The 17703-nt window shown below is 35.7% G+C and overlaps 1 protein-coding gene across 1 annotated transcript; it reads right to left on the bottom strand.

Annotated features, from left to right (window-relative positions):
- Positions 1 to 6479: 6479 nt before the first annotated feature.
- On the bottom strand, positions 6480 to 7143 carry LOC130236595 (GTP-binding protein Di-Ras2). The gene has a single exon (XM_056467331.1). The coding sequence runs from the start codon at positions 7141 to 7143 to the stop codon at positions 6544 to 6546; it is 600 nt and encodes a 199-aa protein (XP_056323306.1). The 3' UTR covers positions 6480 to 6543.
- Positions 7144 to 17703: the final 10560 nt, after the last annotated feature.

The raw sequence follows: 17703 nt of genomic DNA, 5'->3' as shown, positions 1-17703 counted from the left end.
TGCTAAAATATATCATTATAAAAGCTATTACTCTCAAAAGCACTTGTTGATGTTTCACTAAATACATGTAAACACATCTTAGTTCGTTTTGAAAAACCACAGCCAACTATTGTCACCTTGTAAGCAATATTATTACAAATTTCATTTTCAGACCATATTCATGTTAAGTTCTCTGTACAATTACAGTAGTTGCCACTCTGAGTATAGCCTTACACACTATAATATCCATACAAAATACTGTATACATTACTTGGAAAATAGTCAACATTTGTAGAGTTTTCTTTCTAAAGCTCTGATACAAACCGGGTCTAAGGCATACGGAGTATAATGAAGCTATGGCACAACTAACACAGCAACAATCCTTCAGCTTATTTTAGCTGGCTACTACATCCACTACTGGCTGCATGCCTTGGCTTGTTACCATTCAGTTGATGTGTATTACATTAATTATAAACTGCCTTTTATTATGTATTTGTTATACACTACCTGATAAAAGTGTTGTCGTTGATCCCAGTTGTAAGTGCAACAAATAAAAACTTGAATTCTAGTTGATCATTTCGAAAAGTGGCAGAAGGTAGATTTTTCTGATAAATCGTTTGTTGAACTGCATCCCAAACATCATAAAGACTGCAAAAGACCTATTGGGACCCATAAGATTATCACAGAAATCAGTCAAGTTTGGTGTCAGTTAACCAATCAACTTCTCATACTTTAGCCTCCACATCAAAGTTCCTGAAAGCAAAGAATATCAAGGTGCTCCAGGATTGGCCAGCCCAATCACCAGACAAAAACATTATTGAGTGTATCTGGGATAAGTTTGAGGAGGCATTGAAGATGAATCCAAAGAATCTTGATGAACTCTGGGAGTCCTGCAAGAACGCTCTCTTTTCCATTCCAGATGACTTTATTAATAGGTCAAGACTTTTATCAAGACTTTTATCAGGTAGTGTATACTGTTTTATGTTAAAGCGGAAGTTCACCCAGAAATGTACATTTTGTGAACACTTACACTTGATGCAAACCTGTGTGAGTTTCTTTCTCTTGTTTAGCAAGCATAAAGATATTATGAACAATGCTACAATTCATTGACTCCTATAGTATATATTGTCCGTACTATGGACATCAATGCACTGCGAAAAAAGATTTTCTTACTTAGATTTTTTTGTCTTGTTTCTAGTCCAAATATCTAAAAATTCTTAAATCAAGAAGTATAGTCTAGACAAGCAAAAAAATATAGTCTTGTTTTCAGAAATAATATGCCAAAATTGAGTGAGTTTTTCCTTAAAACAAGCTAAATAATCTGCCAATGGCATAAGGAAAAACCAGATAAGTTTGCTTACCCCACTGGCAGATAATTTTGCTTGTTTTAAGGAAAAACTCACTTAATATTGGCATATTATTTCTGAAACCAGACTTTATGTTTTGCTTGCCCAGAAAAAGCTTCTTGTTATAATAATTTTTAGATATTCAGACTAGAAACAAGACAAAAATCTAAGTAAGAAAAGCATTTTTTGCATTGTGGTTATCAGTTTTCAACATTCTTCAAAATATCTTAATTTGTGTTCAACAGAAGAAAGAAAACAACATGATTAAATGGTGTGTACATTTTCAATTGTGAGTGAAACGTCCCTTTAATTCAGCCAGCCGGTGCTGTTGTCCACACAACTGCTATAAAGCTGACTATTTTGATCGATCCCTGGAATCGATATAGAGCTTTTAAAACCCTTTGCACTGCTTTTTACTGCTTTTTGAAATGTCATAAGTGTACATTACAGTACTGTCATTGAGATCATGCACACTTGGGGATTTTCCCTTTAGAGTTTGCGGTTGCCAGGTAATGCTGAAATCCAGTGCAAACCTACAGCGGGTTCAGTTACATCACAATCACATCTAGGAGAGTTTAGTCATTACAATGATTACTTCATTACATTAGTTTTGCATACTGTAATAAATATCTGTTAATTCACAGTTGCCTATAGCTCATGATTTATGCATGTTTTATTACTATATGCTTCTAAAATGGCATTTTATGACGTTGATGTCTACTTTAATTTATTGTTGATAAGTTTAACAAAGTGACATTCGAGAGTTCAGACTTAGCTGATGATTGATTATTCAGTAAAGCTTGTTTATCATGCTGTCCCAGGAGAGAGCCCTGAGCTTATAAAATCCTCGAGCCTGGGGCTCCCTCCCGTTTGCAAGGCGAGAAGGGAGTTTGAGCTCAGGTAGATCTCAAGAGCTCCCCTGCTGTAGTAACTAATGAACAGATAGTGATTGCTCTTAAGAGATAACTACTTACTACAGTAGGAGCATGTCTATGGTGCCGATTTGGATTAGTCAATTAAGTTAAGTAGCATGTTTTTGGACGGTGGGAGGAAACCCGGGGGAAACCCATGTGAGCACGGGGAAAACATGTGTACTCCGCACAGAAATGTCAGCTGGCTTGGTAAGGACTTGAATCAGTGATGTTCTTGCTGTGAGGCAACAGTGCTAACCACTGGGCCACCGTGCTGCCCATCTAGGAAAGGAGGAGGAGTAGGGGTGGAAGGAGGGATTCTTCAAAACGAAGATGGCTGTTATATGGAACTTAGGGTATTTATAGTGGCTTAGGAATCGTCTGATTGGTGAAACATAAAATAAATAATGTGGGACCATCTGCAAGCTATCATAAGCACGTGATCCTCTCGAAATTAGTTTATAAATAAACTTCACTTATTAGTAGTCTGAAATCATATATTGTCCTGTAAATGAAAATACAGTTATTGTACAGATGTATTTGTTTTTTGTACAATAAATTGTTTCAAACTATTTAAAGTTTGAATTAAAGTCACTTTAATTTAATCTGTTTTGTAACTAAAAACACTATTGAATCACAAAATATAGGCAACTGTTGACTTTTGACTGTTTTTGCAGCGTAGGTATTTTGCCATAAGAAATTGTATGATTTTGTTTAAGGTGTATCTACGGTGGCCATGAGAGCTCAAACACGCAGCAAGTTAAGAAAAAAAAACACATGAAAATAGAAAAACACTAACAAATTGAGATAATAGCATCGGTTTGACCATACAAGCGTAAGCTAATTCTCACCACATGTGCAAATGCAAAACCACACTGCAAATAATGCAGACCACAACAGAAATATGTTGGGGGATGCCAAAAATTGATGAACACAGCTACTTCCTGTTTAGAGTCAGCAGTTATTTAATGTTAATTCTTTAGATTATTAGAGTGAAAATGTACAAACAAGGAACCATAAGATCAGGACTTTAAAATAAACAAAAAGACCTCACAGATCTTCAACAACACAACTGACTCTAAACAGGAAGCAGGCTGGTTTGTCATTTTTATGGTCCCCAGATATTTTTGCAATTTGCAGAATGTTTCTGTCTTTGCATGTGATGTCAGAATTTAAGTGTGCTATCAAATTTAAGATGTATTTTCAGTTTGTTAGGGTTTTTCTATTTGCATGAGTTTTCTTAACTTGTAGCATGTTTGAGCTCTCTTGACCACAGTATTGAGATAGTCATAAGAGAACTACAAATCTGCTGGTATATGGACTACAAGATCCAGTCACGCAGCACACACCCACACCTGTCTCTATTGATTACACTCCCACAGCTGATGCTGCTCATGGACTGATTGCACCACACATATATACGGCTAAAGCTGAGGTCACACTGGACTTTCCTCCCCATAGACTTCCATTCATATGCATGCTAATGCGTCAGACTGGAAATGCAAGCTCGTGCCTCAAGTTTTGCAGATCGCTCCGATGGAAAGTTCAAGCTTGGTGAACTATGACCTGTGAAATCGACTTGCAGAAATTTTAAATATTTTAAATTATAAATAATATTGCTTGCTTTTTTAAATGTCTAATCACCCCTTTTCGCAGGCCTGTATGACAGAATTTTGCAAGTTCAATCTCTAGTGTAACTGCAGCATCACTTTGAAACTCTCATGGCTGAGTTTTGTTATCTGTTTCTATGACATTACAACGCTTTTTCCTTGCCTTGCCTTCCGTGTTTAAATCTTGCTATGTTTTGTTTATTCTTGTCTGCTGCCTGCCTCTCGACCGTCTGCCTGTTTATTGACCGCAACTCTGGATTGCCTGTATACATCTGTTTGCTCCTGTGTTGACTGTTGCTTGGCTGACCATCCTGCTTAATAAACCCTGCGTTTGGATCCGCACCCCTGTTGTCAGCGTCACTTCACATTATAGAAGACTCGGCCATGAGAGTCTCAAAGTGAGCCGTATGTGTGGTGTAATCAGTCCATGAGCAGCATCAGCTGTGGGAGTGTGATCAATGGAGACTTGGAGCAGGTGTGTGTGTGTGTTGCATGAATGGATCTTGTAGTCCATATACCAACAGATTTGTGGTTCTCCAGTGATCTGCATGGGTAAGATCACTAGTGACTGTTACAAGTATACAGTATATCACCCTTTTGTGAATAATGGAAAAAAGCACCATACAAACATCTTATCAAGAATAAAATCACATTACTTCAGATGCATTACTTTTGAGTCATTAGTTAGAGTTTGTAGTTATACTTTTATGATGCTTTTTTTCATTTTGGACATTCTCCTATTCACTATAATAAATAATGGCCTGAATATTTTTCAGAAATGTAACTATTTAAGTTCCATGTAATAAGAAAAGTCTTAGGATTAACTGTTTCTTTAAGGTACTTGAGTATATGAAGGTCACCTCAGGTAATCCTTGCTCCTGGAAATGTACAATGGATGAGTGATGTCTGCCATTCCTGTCCTCAGGTGTAAACAGTGTAAACCCTAGCATTAAAGGGTTGGATCACCCAAAAAATTCATATGTAGTCATTATTCACTCATCCTTAAGCCGTTCCAAAAACCATAGGATTTTCATTCATCTTCAGAACATAAACATATTTTTAATGAAAATGTTTCTGTCTCTTAATTAAAACTCTATTTACCCCATATTAAAAGTAAATAAATCCATAAGGATCAAGCAGCTTAATCCAAGTCTTCTGAAAAGACACAACAGATTTCATTTAGATTTTAATTCACATTTAAGCATTGATCAGTAAACATAAACAAAAGCCCAAGCATACTTTACTGGGACCAAATCCCATTGGTTCTTAACAAAGTAATAATGCCTGATATTTCTGTGACCAAATTTTAAAGGTGCAAAAACTGATATGTCATCAATGTTTCCATGTAAATAAAAGCCTAAATGAAGTCTGTTTTATGATTTATACTTCTTCAGAAGACTTATCTGTTATCATATCTGTTAATATATATTTTTCCAGTCTCCTAATGAATAATTTGAATTGTGCCAAAATTTTTACTTTAAATGTAGACACAAAAATGACTTCCATTTCATTGAAAATATCTTCATGGAAGAGGAGTTGTCACGGACAAAGGACAAAAGTGAAAAGTGGGGGGTTGTTGTCGCGGATGAAAGTGAGGAGGGTTGGGGAGTCACAGAAGAAAGTGAAAGTGAACAGTGGACGAGGGAGGGGGGCAGTTGAGGAGGGTGATCGGTAAAATGAGGTGCCGGATCAGATTTCAGAGGTTCCGGAGCCGGCGTGTTCTGGCACAAATGAAGCCCTGATGTTGTCCCAACACAAATTGATTAAGTTAACGTAATTGTTTTTACAAATTTAAGTTGATTGGACATAAAACAATTTACAATTAATAATTAAGTTGTGTCGTTTCAACTCACTTTAAATAAGTAGTTTGAACAAGCAGCAAAAGTCATTTTTTGAGTGTAAGTGAACAAACTGTGCATAATTATAAAAGTTAAGTTGAGTCAATGAGTTTACTGACTTTTTTTTAAAGTGAAATCAACTTGTTGCGTTTAAGGCAATAGGTTTACTCCCTTTTTTAAAAAAGTAAAGTAGCTAATCAACCACTTTTTATGGTGTGTACAAAGAAGCTGCTTGCCCAGCAGGGACACAACATCATAAGACGTAAATATTAGGTTAGATTTAGGTCATGACGTCAGGTGACAAATTGAATGTCTAGTCAGCGTCAACGATATTTTGACGTCAAATAACGACGTCAAATTAAATTGATATTTGGTTGATTTTAGGTTTTGTTGGAAAGGGACCAAAATCCAACATCTGATAGATGTCATAGTGGTAACGTCCACACAACTTGATTAGACATTGATATTTGGTTGATTTTAGGTTTGACACTGGACATTGACGTCAGCCTGACGTTGGGTTCTGACGTCAACCCGAAGCAAAATCCAATGTCCCCCATGATGTTGGGGTACGTTAGGGTACAGCATCAATATGACATCATATTGATGTCCTGTGCCTGCAGGGTTGAGGAGCAAAACCCAGACAAATGTCTTAAAATACAACATCTGAGCAGCGTGTTTAGGTGTGAGAACCACTGTATAAGTAGAATAATTGCCTTGAATGATTAGAAAATAATGCACCCTCAATGTTTTTGGAACAACTTTGAGTTGAGTACATAATGACAGGATTTTAAATGTTGCAGTAAACCAACTCTTCAATATCATGATAGTGAAAACGTTTTGGTTTTCCACACACACTTCTTCACATGACCACACATTTGCCTTTCAGCTTCTCAGCCCGTTTTTGCTGCTTGCTCTTCTTTCCATCGATCTGAAGGCTGACTGTCCTGCGCTTTTCCAGGTTGAGCAGCTCCTGAAACAGCTCTTTGACGTTGTGATTTGTCTTGGCTGACGTCTCCATGAAGGCACATTTCCACTTCTTTGCCATGGCCTCTCCATCACTGCTCTCCAACTCACGAATGTTCATCTCGTCGCTTTTGTTTCCGACCAGCATGATAGGGATGTTCTCGATGTCGCCTTTAATCTGGCAGATCTCCTCAAATATGGGCTTGAGCTCCTCCAGAGACTGTTTGCTGGTGATAGAGTAGACCAGGATGAATGCGTGGCCTTTGGTGATAGACAGACGCTGCATGGCGGGAAACTGGTGGCTGCCTGTGGTGTCTGTGATCTGGAGGGTGCAGATGCTCTTGTCGCAGCTGATCACCTGCCTGTAGGTGTCCTCGACAGTGGGGATATAGCTCTCTCGAAACGTCCCCTTCACAAAACGCAGGACCAGCGAGCTCTTGCCCACCCCGCCGGCTCCAAATACAACCACCCGATAATCATTGCTCTGTTCTGGCATGATTCTGAAGGTAAACACCTGGATGGAGGCAAACGAAAAAGAAAAAGAAAGTAGTGATTTTAAAAATATACTTTTACTTATATTTCATTGCAGACAATACAACAAACATTATTTAATGTGTTACTCATGATTTTTATTGTTTTTCCCCCAGAATAAACACATTCCAATTTTGGTTCATGCAACACATTTCCAAAAAGTTGGAACACTTTATAATGTTGTCATTCCTTTTCACAACACTTAAAAGATGTTTAGGGTCTGAAGACACCAAGTGATGAAGTGTTTCAGGTGTAATTTTGTCCCATTCTTAAATCTTAAGGTGAGCAACAGAACAGGATCTTCATTGTCACATTTTGCACTTCAAAATGCACCACACATTCTCTATTAGAGACAGGTCAGGACTGCGGATAGGCCATGCTAGTACCGGCATCCTCTTCCTCCACAGCCAGGACTTTGTAATGTGTGCAGAATGTGGTCTTGCATTGTCTTGTTGAAACATGCATGGGCGTCCCTGGACAAGAAGGCAGCATATTGTGCTCCAAAATCTCTATATACTTTTGAGAATTAATGATGCTATCACAGAAGTGCAAGTTACCTTTGCCAAGGGCACTTAAGCTTGACAGACTCTGGCTTTTGGACTTGTTGCTGGTAACAATCTGGATGGTCCTTTTCTTCTTTGGTCTAAAACAGACAGTGTCCATTTCTCCCCTAAAAAATACTTGAAATACTGATTCATCTGACCACAGTACATGTTTCCAGTGTGGGATGGTCCAACCCTGATGCCTCATAGCCCAGAAAATCCCACTGCGCTTCTGGACACTGTTAACATAGGTCTTCCATTTGGCACAGTACAGTTTTAACTGTCATTTGTGGATGTAACTACGTATTGTGGTACTTGACAAAGGTTTGCCAAAGTAGTCCCAAGCCCATCTGATGATATCGCTTATAGATCAATGACAAATGTTGATGCAGTGCCACCTGAGGGATCAGAGATCATTGTGCACCCTTGTTTACGCATTGGCCCTTAAACCAAAGTGTTCACAAAGGTTTTAAATTTAAAATTAGGAATTATAACATGAATGTTTGTCAATAGTTTTTTTATTTATTTTTTTATTATTATTAATGTAAGCGATAATGAACATTATGGGTTTGTTCTCGTTTACACCAGAGATTGTATTTTTTGCGGAGTTTGCGTCTTTTTGGAGTTGACAAGAAACTCATGATGTTGTTTTATAAAGCAGTTCTTGAAAGCATTGTTAGATATGGTATCACAGTGTGGTTTGGCAACCTATCTGTTCAGTGTAAATCTAAATTGATGCATCTCTTAAAGACAGCATGGAAAATTGTTGGGGACGATGAATATTTTACTCCTCGAGTTTTATATGAGAATTGTGTCCTCAATCAGGTGGAAAGGATTGTAAACGATTCAACTCATTTTTTGTTTCCTCATTACGAACTGCTTCCTTCTGGTAGAAGATATAGAGTCCCAAAGTGTAGGTTAAACCGTTATAAGAAATCCTTTGTACCTGTATCAGTGGGTTTATTTAATAAGAGTCTATCTTAATTACCATTATAAATTTTGTAACTGTTGTATTTTGTATTGTTTTATTGCTTGTTTTAAGTGAATGTCTGCAGCAATATGGCGATGCCCATAACAAATGTCCTGTCAAGGACAATAAAGTTTTACTACTACTACTACTACTACTACATCCAAATGGTTGTTCTTGCAAAATAAAGGCTGACAGGTTTATTAGGAGTTGTCAGACTGAAGAGCTTTTTTTTCTGCAAAAAAAATTGGTTGGATGTACATTATTCCACTTATTACACAGCTACTTGACTCAAAACTAAACAATTAGACATGAAATAGTTTAAAATATCTAGTTTTTAATTAAACAAAAAGTGCAGAAAAAAACGTCTTATTTTTGTCTTTGACCAATCAGAGTGAAGTATTTCACAGAGCTGTTTAATAAAATAAAATCTATGGTAAACAAAATGTGACAACACTCTGATGTTGCAAATTAAACACACCTAGATTTGAAATTTGAAGCTTTTATGTGCGTTTTATAAAACACGTTTCTAATAATTCACCTGACATGTATGTCCAGGCCAATTTGCATCAGTATAGCACATGAAATCAGCCAAACATACTGTATAATATTATATTTACTTTAGCACTTTCGTGTTAATGTTGTAAAATTTAACCAACAACAATAATTACAATCATAAAAATATTTGTAAAATATACAATTATACAGTTGCACATCCAAAGAGAAGTGCTATGGGAGGTCTATGGAGAATGCAATATTGAACCACCAAACATACATGCGTGGATAGTGTAAACAAAGTCCACTGATAAAAATGTTTCTGTGATTAAGTACGCTACAGAAATAAAATTATTAAATAATTCAGCCCAGAAAAGTAAAAGTACATTTTATTTTAGCTATCAATTCAAGAGTGTAAAAATTCAACTTAGATATTTTAACAGTACTTTAAATTGTTTGTTTACAATGATTCTTCGTCAAGAATTCTCTAAGACAATTAATTAAAATTGACCAAAATAATTCTGATATGCACTGGGGGATTTTTCAGTTGTTTTTATATTGTGTTTACCATTGTTTTTGTTGTTTGGTGTAGTAAATGGCTCGGTTATGATATTTGGAGATAATTTTCTACTCAGTAATCAAGTTAACTATTAAAATCTCTGTTACAGTATATAAATATGCTATTGTACAGATTATAACAAAAAAAATCTACTGTGTTGTTTACTTAAATGTTTTCTTTTATTATAGACTTCCATACCATTTATGATTTTAAAAAAAGAGACAAACATGAGGAAAAGAGGTAACCACTGACATACATTGTAGAAAAAAAAACTCTATGGTAGTAAAAGGCTACCTGTTTTTTCAACAATCTTCAAATTGTCTTCATTTGTGTTCAACAGAAGAAAGAAACTCATGCTGGTTTGGAAGTGAAGGATAAGTAAATCATTTTGGGGTGAACTATTCAGGTTTAATTCCATGTTAATATTTTAGGTGAAACTTGCAAACAATAAGAGAGTTAAAAGGTACTTACAACAGAGACTAAGTAAATTGCTCAATGATGTTGCATGACTTAGTTAAACAAATTAAACATAATTCTGTATTTTTCTGTATTTTTTAATAAATTATCTTATGTCATTGGTTTGAAGTGTGTTTGAACTAAACAAAGTAACAACAAAGAGAGAACACTTATATTATTAAATCTCTCCGTATAAAGCATAGGCTACTTATATACAATCTTCAGTCTGAGGGTAAAGACAATATGTTCAATTCAATTCATCTTCATTTCTATAGCGCTTTTACAATGTAGATTGTGTCAAAGCAGCTTAACATAGAAGTTCTAGTGAATTGAAACTGTCAGTCCATTTTTCAAAATTGAATTTCAGTTTAGTTCATTCTCATTATGTGCAATTAGCAATTATTTGGGACACGTTGAATGTATATTTAATATTATTATTATGGTTATATGGTTACATCAGGTACATTCAAATCAGACTTTATACAGCTTTTTTCAATACACTATGTTTTTCTTTTTTTTTCTATTAAAACCTGTTTTAAAACATTATAACATCGTTTTTATTTCTTATACATGTTTTTTTAATTCTTGTTGATGTAAAGAACTTTGAATTACCATTGTGTATGAAATGTGCTATATAAATAAGCCTTGCCTTATAATTAATGTTCTTGGTGTACCATAAGTGGGCCTTTAACCATGAATGTTTCAATACATAAACCTTTTCATAAACATTTATTAAAGTATATACTATTAATATTACTACACATAAAGTATAAGCCACAAGAACACTTCACATAAAACATTTCGAATGAATGTTTCCATACTCAGCTTCCATACTAAAACTGTATACGCTATATACAGTAATCAGAGTCAACAGAGACTGCTGGCCAATGAGACTCTCTTCCAGTCTGACATGATTAGTGGAGCCACCAGGACGAATATCAAAGCCTCACGAGCAGCATTTGTTTGCTGAGCACATGGATGCGAGCAAAAACGGCGACGGGGACGATTTTTGAATACATTAGTACGGATTAAATCCGACGGTGAAGCGATAAGGATGTGATGCAGCGCTGCTGATGGTGCAGGCAGGATGAGGATGCGCAGAAAACACAGACGGGATAAAAAACAAAGAGAAAACAGACGCAGACTGTAAGTACAGCCTATATACTGCTCCTTTAAGATTATTTAATATATAATAAATTCTAAATAATAGTTACAAAAGAAAAACATCAATAATTAGATGTTATTCAGGTAGTGTTATTCAGAAACTCACCTAAATGTTGATGTATGAAAGACGCAGTGTTAAATTCCGGTTGTCATGTCACGATGGATTTTTTGGACTGTTTTTCTGGAGCTCTGCGGATCCTCTAAAGCTCCATCCGAGGCATGAGTGCGATATTTAAAGGGGCAGCGCTGTTTCCTGCATCTGCTGCTGACTCCTCTCCCATTATCTCTCCGTGACGTCACGAGGGATTTCAGCACTTCTCCCTCCTGCTGCTGCAAAACACATATGAGCAGCCCTGCCTCATTACCCTGGAGGCTATTTATATGCCGCGCTTCCGTTTGTACAGTTTACAGATCTTGAAGGGCATCGCTGAGTTCGTTCACACTTTCTTTTGTTCATTGCTGTGGTTGTGTACTGAGATGAGATTGGCTTTTGTTGTTCCTGTGTTGGTGATTATATAAGCACATCTGTCATTAATAAATATTTTATTATTGGTGATTTATCTTATTACTAGCATATTTAATTCCGATTAAAAATGACATGCAAAGCATCATACACTCTCAGAAATAAAGGTACAAAATGACTAACTTTACAGAAAAACAACACTATTGTACTTTACTGGTGCACATTAGGGTAGCCTTTATAGTAACCCTTCATTTTGATGTAGTATTTGAGTATTAGTAGACTGCTTAATATCTGTTAAAAAGCCCCTATGATGGGTTTTTGAAACGACCTTCCATGCTGTGTGTCAGTGGCAGTTCTAGCTTAAATGGCACCCTGGGCGAATTACCCTATATACGAATTACCCTTAACACCTCCACCCCCATCCACCGACCCTCCCAAAAAAGAACCAATTTTAAAAAAATGTTGTTTTAACCCAAAATTAACCCAACAAACCTAAAATATGGACAAAACCAGAAATTGGATTATTAAAAATATGTATATTTCATTCAATCATTCATTAATTCATTTTCTTTTCGACTTACTTTAGAATACAAAAATGTATGTTTTATAGAATTATCTCTTCATATTAGACCTGACTCAAGGCCGAGAACTAATGTTAATAAGTCTTACCTCCCTGACTCTATCCCTCCTTTCTGCTTCATAGCCATGCTTAGTCAAAATAAGATCATCGTCATATTATAAGCTTCAGTTTTGTCAACTTGCAAAACTTGCTGCGCATCTACGCCTCGTGTCACAAAAGTAACAGAAATGGCTTTTTGTATTATAATTTTGTATTTAATGTAATTATTATTTTTTATTTATTTTATTTGTTTGTTTATTTAATTACAATTAAATTGTATTTACTACTATTATTATTATTTTTATTATAATTTTTTTCATGTGGGGTTCAGAATTCAAATGACATGTATGATAAATATCTTCTTTTTACTCAATGTAATTTTCTGACATGTTTTTGCACAGAAAATTTTCGGCGTGCACATGGGTGTAAATTTGATTTAACAGTAGGGTGGGGGGACAATAAATATAAAATTTCTTATGAGCAATTTTTTGAAGGGGACACAAATAATACAGTCAAATTGTACTTATAGAGATATGTCCCCACAGTTAAAAATGGTTTTATTATTATTATTATTATTATTATTATTATTATTATTATTATTATTATTATTATTATTATTATAGCATGGAGACCACATCATTATGGTTATTATCAAAGTTTTTCTCAGGTTCAATGAAAAAGCTAATTTTTCTTCAAAACTATTTATTGCAGTATTTGTTGTGTCGTTTACAGTCAACAGACTGACTCCTGAAGCAGCAAAAGTGGAGGAAAAAACGTTTTCCATACTCATAATAACTAACTTGTTTACATTACACTTGTTAAATTGACAGATCATGTTGTTAATTGGTGAGCCTGTGAGGTTCATCTGCTAAACAGCCACAGCTCCAAAAACATTTTAAAAAAATTGTTCAGCCCCCAAAAGAATTGTCATTATCCCTTCAATAAAAGCACAACACCCTTACCTGACACTGTACTGATTGACCCTTCTCTGCCTGTTCCTCAATCATTTCTGTCTCCTTTGCCTGTGATTGATAATGTAGCATTAAGAATGAGTGCTTATGAAAATACTAAAGCCAAATTGCCCTAATATGTGAACTTTTTGTACTTGACGGTTAGGTGCACCGAAAAATTATCTTATGTCCATTTTCTCTGTCATTTATCTAATGCATGACATTGCAAGGCAAGTTTATTTATACTGTAGCACATTTTGTACACAAAGGTAATTCATAAAAATAATCACAACAATAAAAACAAGGAATTAAAATTAATTAATTTTAATTTCAAAATAATTAAGTCACTTAAAAACAGAACAGAAATTGATTATGCAAAAAATAGTGTGGAGTTAATTTGGACATATCACGGTGCTCCTTTAGTAAATACACAGCTAAACAGTATGCTAAATGTGGCCGTTAATGTTAAGTTAACATTATGCTAAGTCGCCACAATGCGTGGAAAACGGCTTTGGCGTGTTAGTTGCAGTGCACTTTGCAACACGCTATTGTAAACAAGCTAAAGTTAACTAAATAAGTAATTTTAATCGCTAATACAGCAGATTAGTGGACAATTACATAGGTAATCAGCATTTTTGCTGCAACTAATTTATGAATGAGTCTGCAATAACTACATTGAAGAGAATCTCTTTATTTAAGGTGAATAAAACAACCTACTTACTGAAGTTCAACGTTAACTGAGCCGCAGTCACACACCTGACTTGTGTGTGTGTGAGAGTAGGTGAGATGAAGATGACGTGGGAAAGCAGGCACTGGGCCAAACCACTGTGAGGAAGGGGAAGGGGAACTCAACTGTTTCTAAATGCATTTTAAATGATTAATGCGGTTTTCTTTCTGCTTAGACAATTAGTCTAGGTATACATAATTGTAATTTTTTTTATACATATATTTTTTCGATGGGATAACATGTTCCCCTCGTGCCAGAAACCCCCCCTCCCCCACTCAGGTAATGTTAAATCTGTATGAGGCTTTACCAATTTACATGTGTTTCTGTCGATCTACTGCTATTTGTCTTTGCTATGGCCACCATCAGCCGTTCCTACACACACATAGCGCAGTCAATTTTCAAAATAGCTCAACTTTTGCCATTGTATGGATTAATACTGAATGTGTGTCATTATTACTTGAGGTCAGGGTTATGAGCAGAATAATATGCTGGTGTTTAACTGCATTGCTTTATTGCATTCCTGCATTGGGCTCTCACATACTTTCTGCTACTTCATACTGTAGCCATGGTGGGCATTTCTCTCTGTCTCGTGCTGAACGCAGTCGACCAATCACAACCGACTGGGTCATCGGTCCAATCAGCGCAGATTAGCTTTGCTAATGATTCATATGAGAGTCGTTGGGATAATTAGGTAAAAATAAACGCATATTATAAGACAATGAAAGTGTTTTTTGACCTTGCACACATATCAGCCTGATGTTGGAGACAAAACCAAAATATGACCTTTTTTAATATAGGGGCTCTTTATAAAATAGGGGCTCTTCAATACTGCTCTTTCAACAGACATTCAACAAATGCAATGTAACTTCGAATTCAACTAACGGACCATCAGAATAAAGTGTGACCCACTTTTTTTTATTTAACAGGTACATTGCTCATTAATCAACAGTAAAACTGTAAATAGAGGAGCCAGAGTTAGCCACAGGGGTTAATTGTAAAAGATTTTAAACAGACAACCTAAGATCAAACAACACATTATTACACATACAATAACAGTAAAGTTACATTAAAAAGACAAAACGTATAATAAGAATTTTATAAAAAGCTAGAGAAAAGAATTAGACATGATTACAAACTTGATTTGCTTTTAGCCATTTCTTTAACTCGTATTTAAATGTTGAATAATTTGTAACACTCCTTAAATCAATAGGAAGTGTGTTCCAGAAATGACTGGCTCTAACTGAAAAGACTGACTGTGCAAAAGTTGCATGTCTAAACTGCACAGTGCAGTCTTCTCTAGTAATAGATCATGTTGCTTTACCATTATTCTTCTTATGTGTTACAAACTCACATAAAGGAGGTGAAGCCTCCACTTAAATTTTAAAAATCAAACAAGCATCAGCAAAATATTTCATATTTTAAAAGCTCAATAAATAATGTTTTTGTATTGTATTACAATGATGATACCTAATAGTCTTTTTATCAAATACTTGAAGTGTCTGTTTATAAAGTGATTCAACTGGTTTTAAAACTGCTTTACTGGTGTGTGACCAACTAGTAGGACAATATGTAATATGAGAAAAAATCCTGGAGTGCATAAAAAGTTTTGCTGCTTCTGTAGTCAAGCAAGGTTGTATATGCCTGAAGTGGGTCAGATTAAATTGAACAGTTTTAATGACCTTCGTGTCACCTTGAAGGTTCACTTTTGTATCTTTAAGGTACAGGGACTTTAAGGGACTTTTTTGGGGGTATTAATATGTACCTCTAATTTAATTAATGTGATTTTTCATTTTGTAGACATTACAAAAAGCTTTTGAAAGAAATAATTTATTTGATACTACAAAAATACATCGCAAACTACCTTGTAGACTGAAATGGCAGAAGCTCTATCTGAATTGGTATTTAGATAGATTCTAGATATATACAGTGGAAGTCAGAATTATTAGCCCCCCTTTGAATTGTTTTTTCTTTTTTAAATGTTTCCCAAATTATGCAACCTCATTCTGAAAACGTACCTCCACGGACGTTTCTGGAGACCGCGAAATACGTCCCGGCGGCACGTTTTTCTGCAGTTTTTGTTTTTCGCAAATCCGCCAAAGGTCGCCGTATATGCTTTTCGAGATCTCAAATTTCCCTCGCGAGTGCCATTCGCGCCTGCTGCTCTCGCGTAAACCCACCAGAGGCCGCTGTCGACTCACTTTTGGACAGATTTGACTGATTGACCGAACGATCGGCTGACCCACCCTCCCGCTTCCCTGAACCCAACCAACACGTTTCAAAAGCAATCCAAAAAAAAAGCCCTCGTCTGACTTTTTTTTTTTTTACCACATCCTCACCCTGCCATTCGCTTGTTTGTTTTATATTTTGGATTCTGTTTTTGTCTTACCCGCTTTCTGGAACCGTTCTTCACTGGACTCGAACCCCCATCTTCATGGTCAACTCCTCTCTGCATCTCAAATCCGCTGACGGACGTGGCGCACTAACGGGACAAACTGGTTGCAGCCGGAATGCCGTCCATACGGAGGTAAGCGTTCAGCTGGTAAGCTCGAAAAGGAACGGCGTCGCACCACCCCGTAGCGTTTGTTTAAAGAAACAAAATGCAGCTAAACGTACCTCCGCCTACGTAATTCGCTGTCTCCAGAAACGTCCACAGGGCTACGCTTTCACAATGAGCCTGTGTTGAAATTATGTTTAACAGACCAAGGAAATTTTCACAGTATGTCTAATAATATTTTTTTCTCCGGAGAAGTCTTATTTGTTTTATTTCAGCTAGAATAAAAGCAGTTTTAAAACATTTTAAGGTAAAAATTATTAGCCCCTTTAAGCAATATATTTTTTTCGATAGTCTACAGAACAAACATCATAATACAATAACCTGCCTAATTACCCTAACCTGCCTAGTTAACCTAATTATCCTAGTTAAGCCTTTAAATGTCACTTTAAGCTGTATAGAAGTGTCTTTAAAATAGTCAAATACTGCCATCATGGCAAAAATAAGATAAATCAGTTATTAGAAATGAGTTATTAAAACTATAAGAGAAATGTGTTGAAGAAATCTTCTCTCCTTTAAACAGAAATTGGGGAAAAAAATAAACAGGGGGGGCTAATAATTCTGACATCAACTATATGTGTCAGCATAGTGACAGATTCAAAAACTAGACTAACATTCTATGCTAATGAGGGAGAGATCATCACTAATGGGCGTGGCTTTCCACCTCTGATGACACAATGGAAGAATGTCAATCAAAGTGTTTCTGCAGACTGTTTTTAAGAAGTGTGATTACAAAAAATAAAATGTATAATTTTTACCTTTAGAAGCTAGTTATATTCACAAACTTTTGCCACACAACTGTCTATAAACCCTTTATAAAAGTGATTTTTGCATAATAGGTCCTCTTGAAAACAATATGGAAATTATTTAATACAATGCTTTTAAATGAAAAACAAAAGCTGTTGTATAATGTTTCACATTTACATGTTTGTATTACAGTAAATAATTTACAGACAATTCAGAGATTTCTGTACTGTACATGTGGGCTTGATAAGATCAGCTTTGATCAGTTTCGGAAAATAAACGGCTTCT

The sequence above is a fragment of the Danio aesculapii genome, chromosome 10 (assembly GCF_903798145.1).
Source record: "Danio aesculapii chromosome 10, fDanAes4.1, whole genome shotgun sequence".
Taxonomy (NCBI): domain Eukaryota; kingdom Metazoa; phylum Chordata; class Actinopteri; order Cypriniformes; family Danionidae; genus Danio; species Danio aesculapii.
The sequence above is the reverse complement of the archived record's forward strand: the minus strand, read 5'-3'. Positions and strand labels throughout refer to the sequence as shown.

Bases quoted from the DNA above. Each gene is read 5' to 3' on its own strand.
- LOC130236595 (XM_056467331.1), bottom strand. From the start codon at position 7,143: ATGCCAGAACAGAGCAATGATTATCGGGTGGTTGTATTTGGAGCCGGC.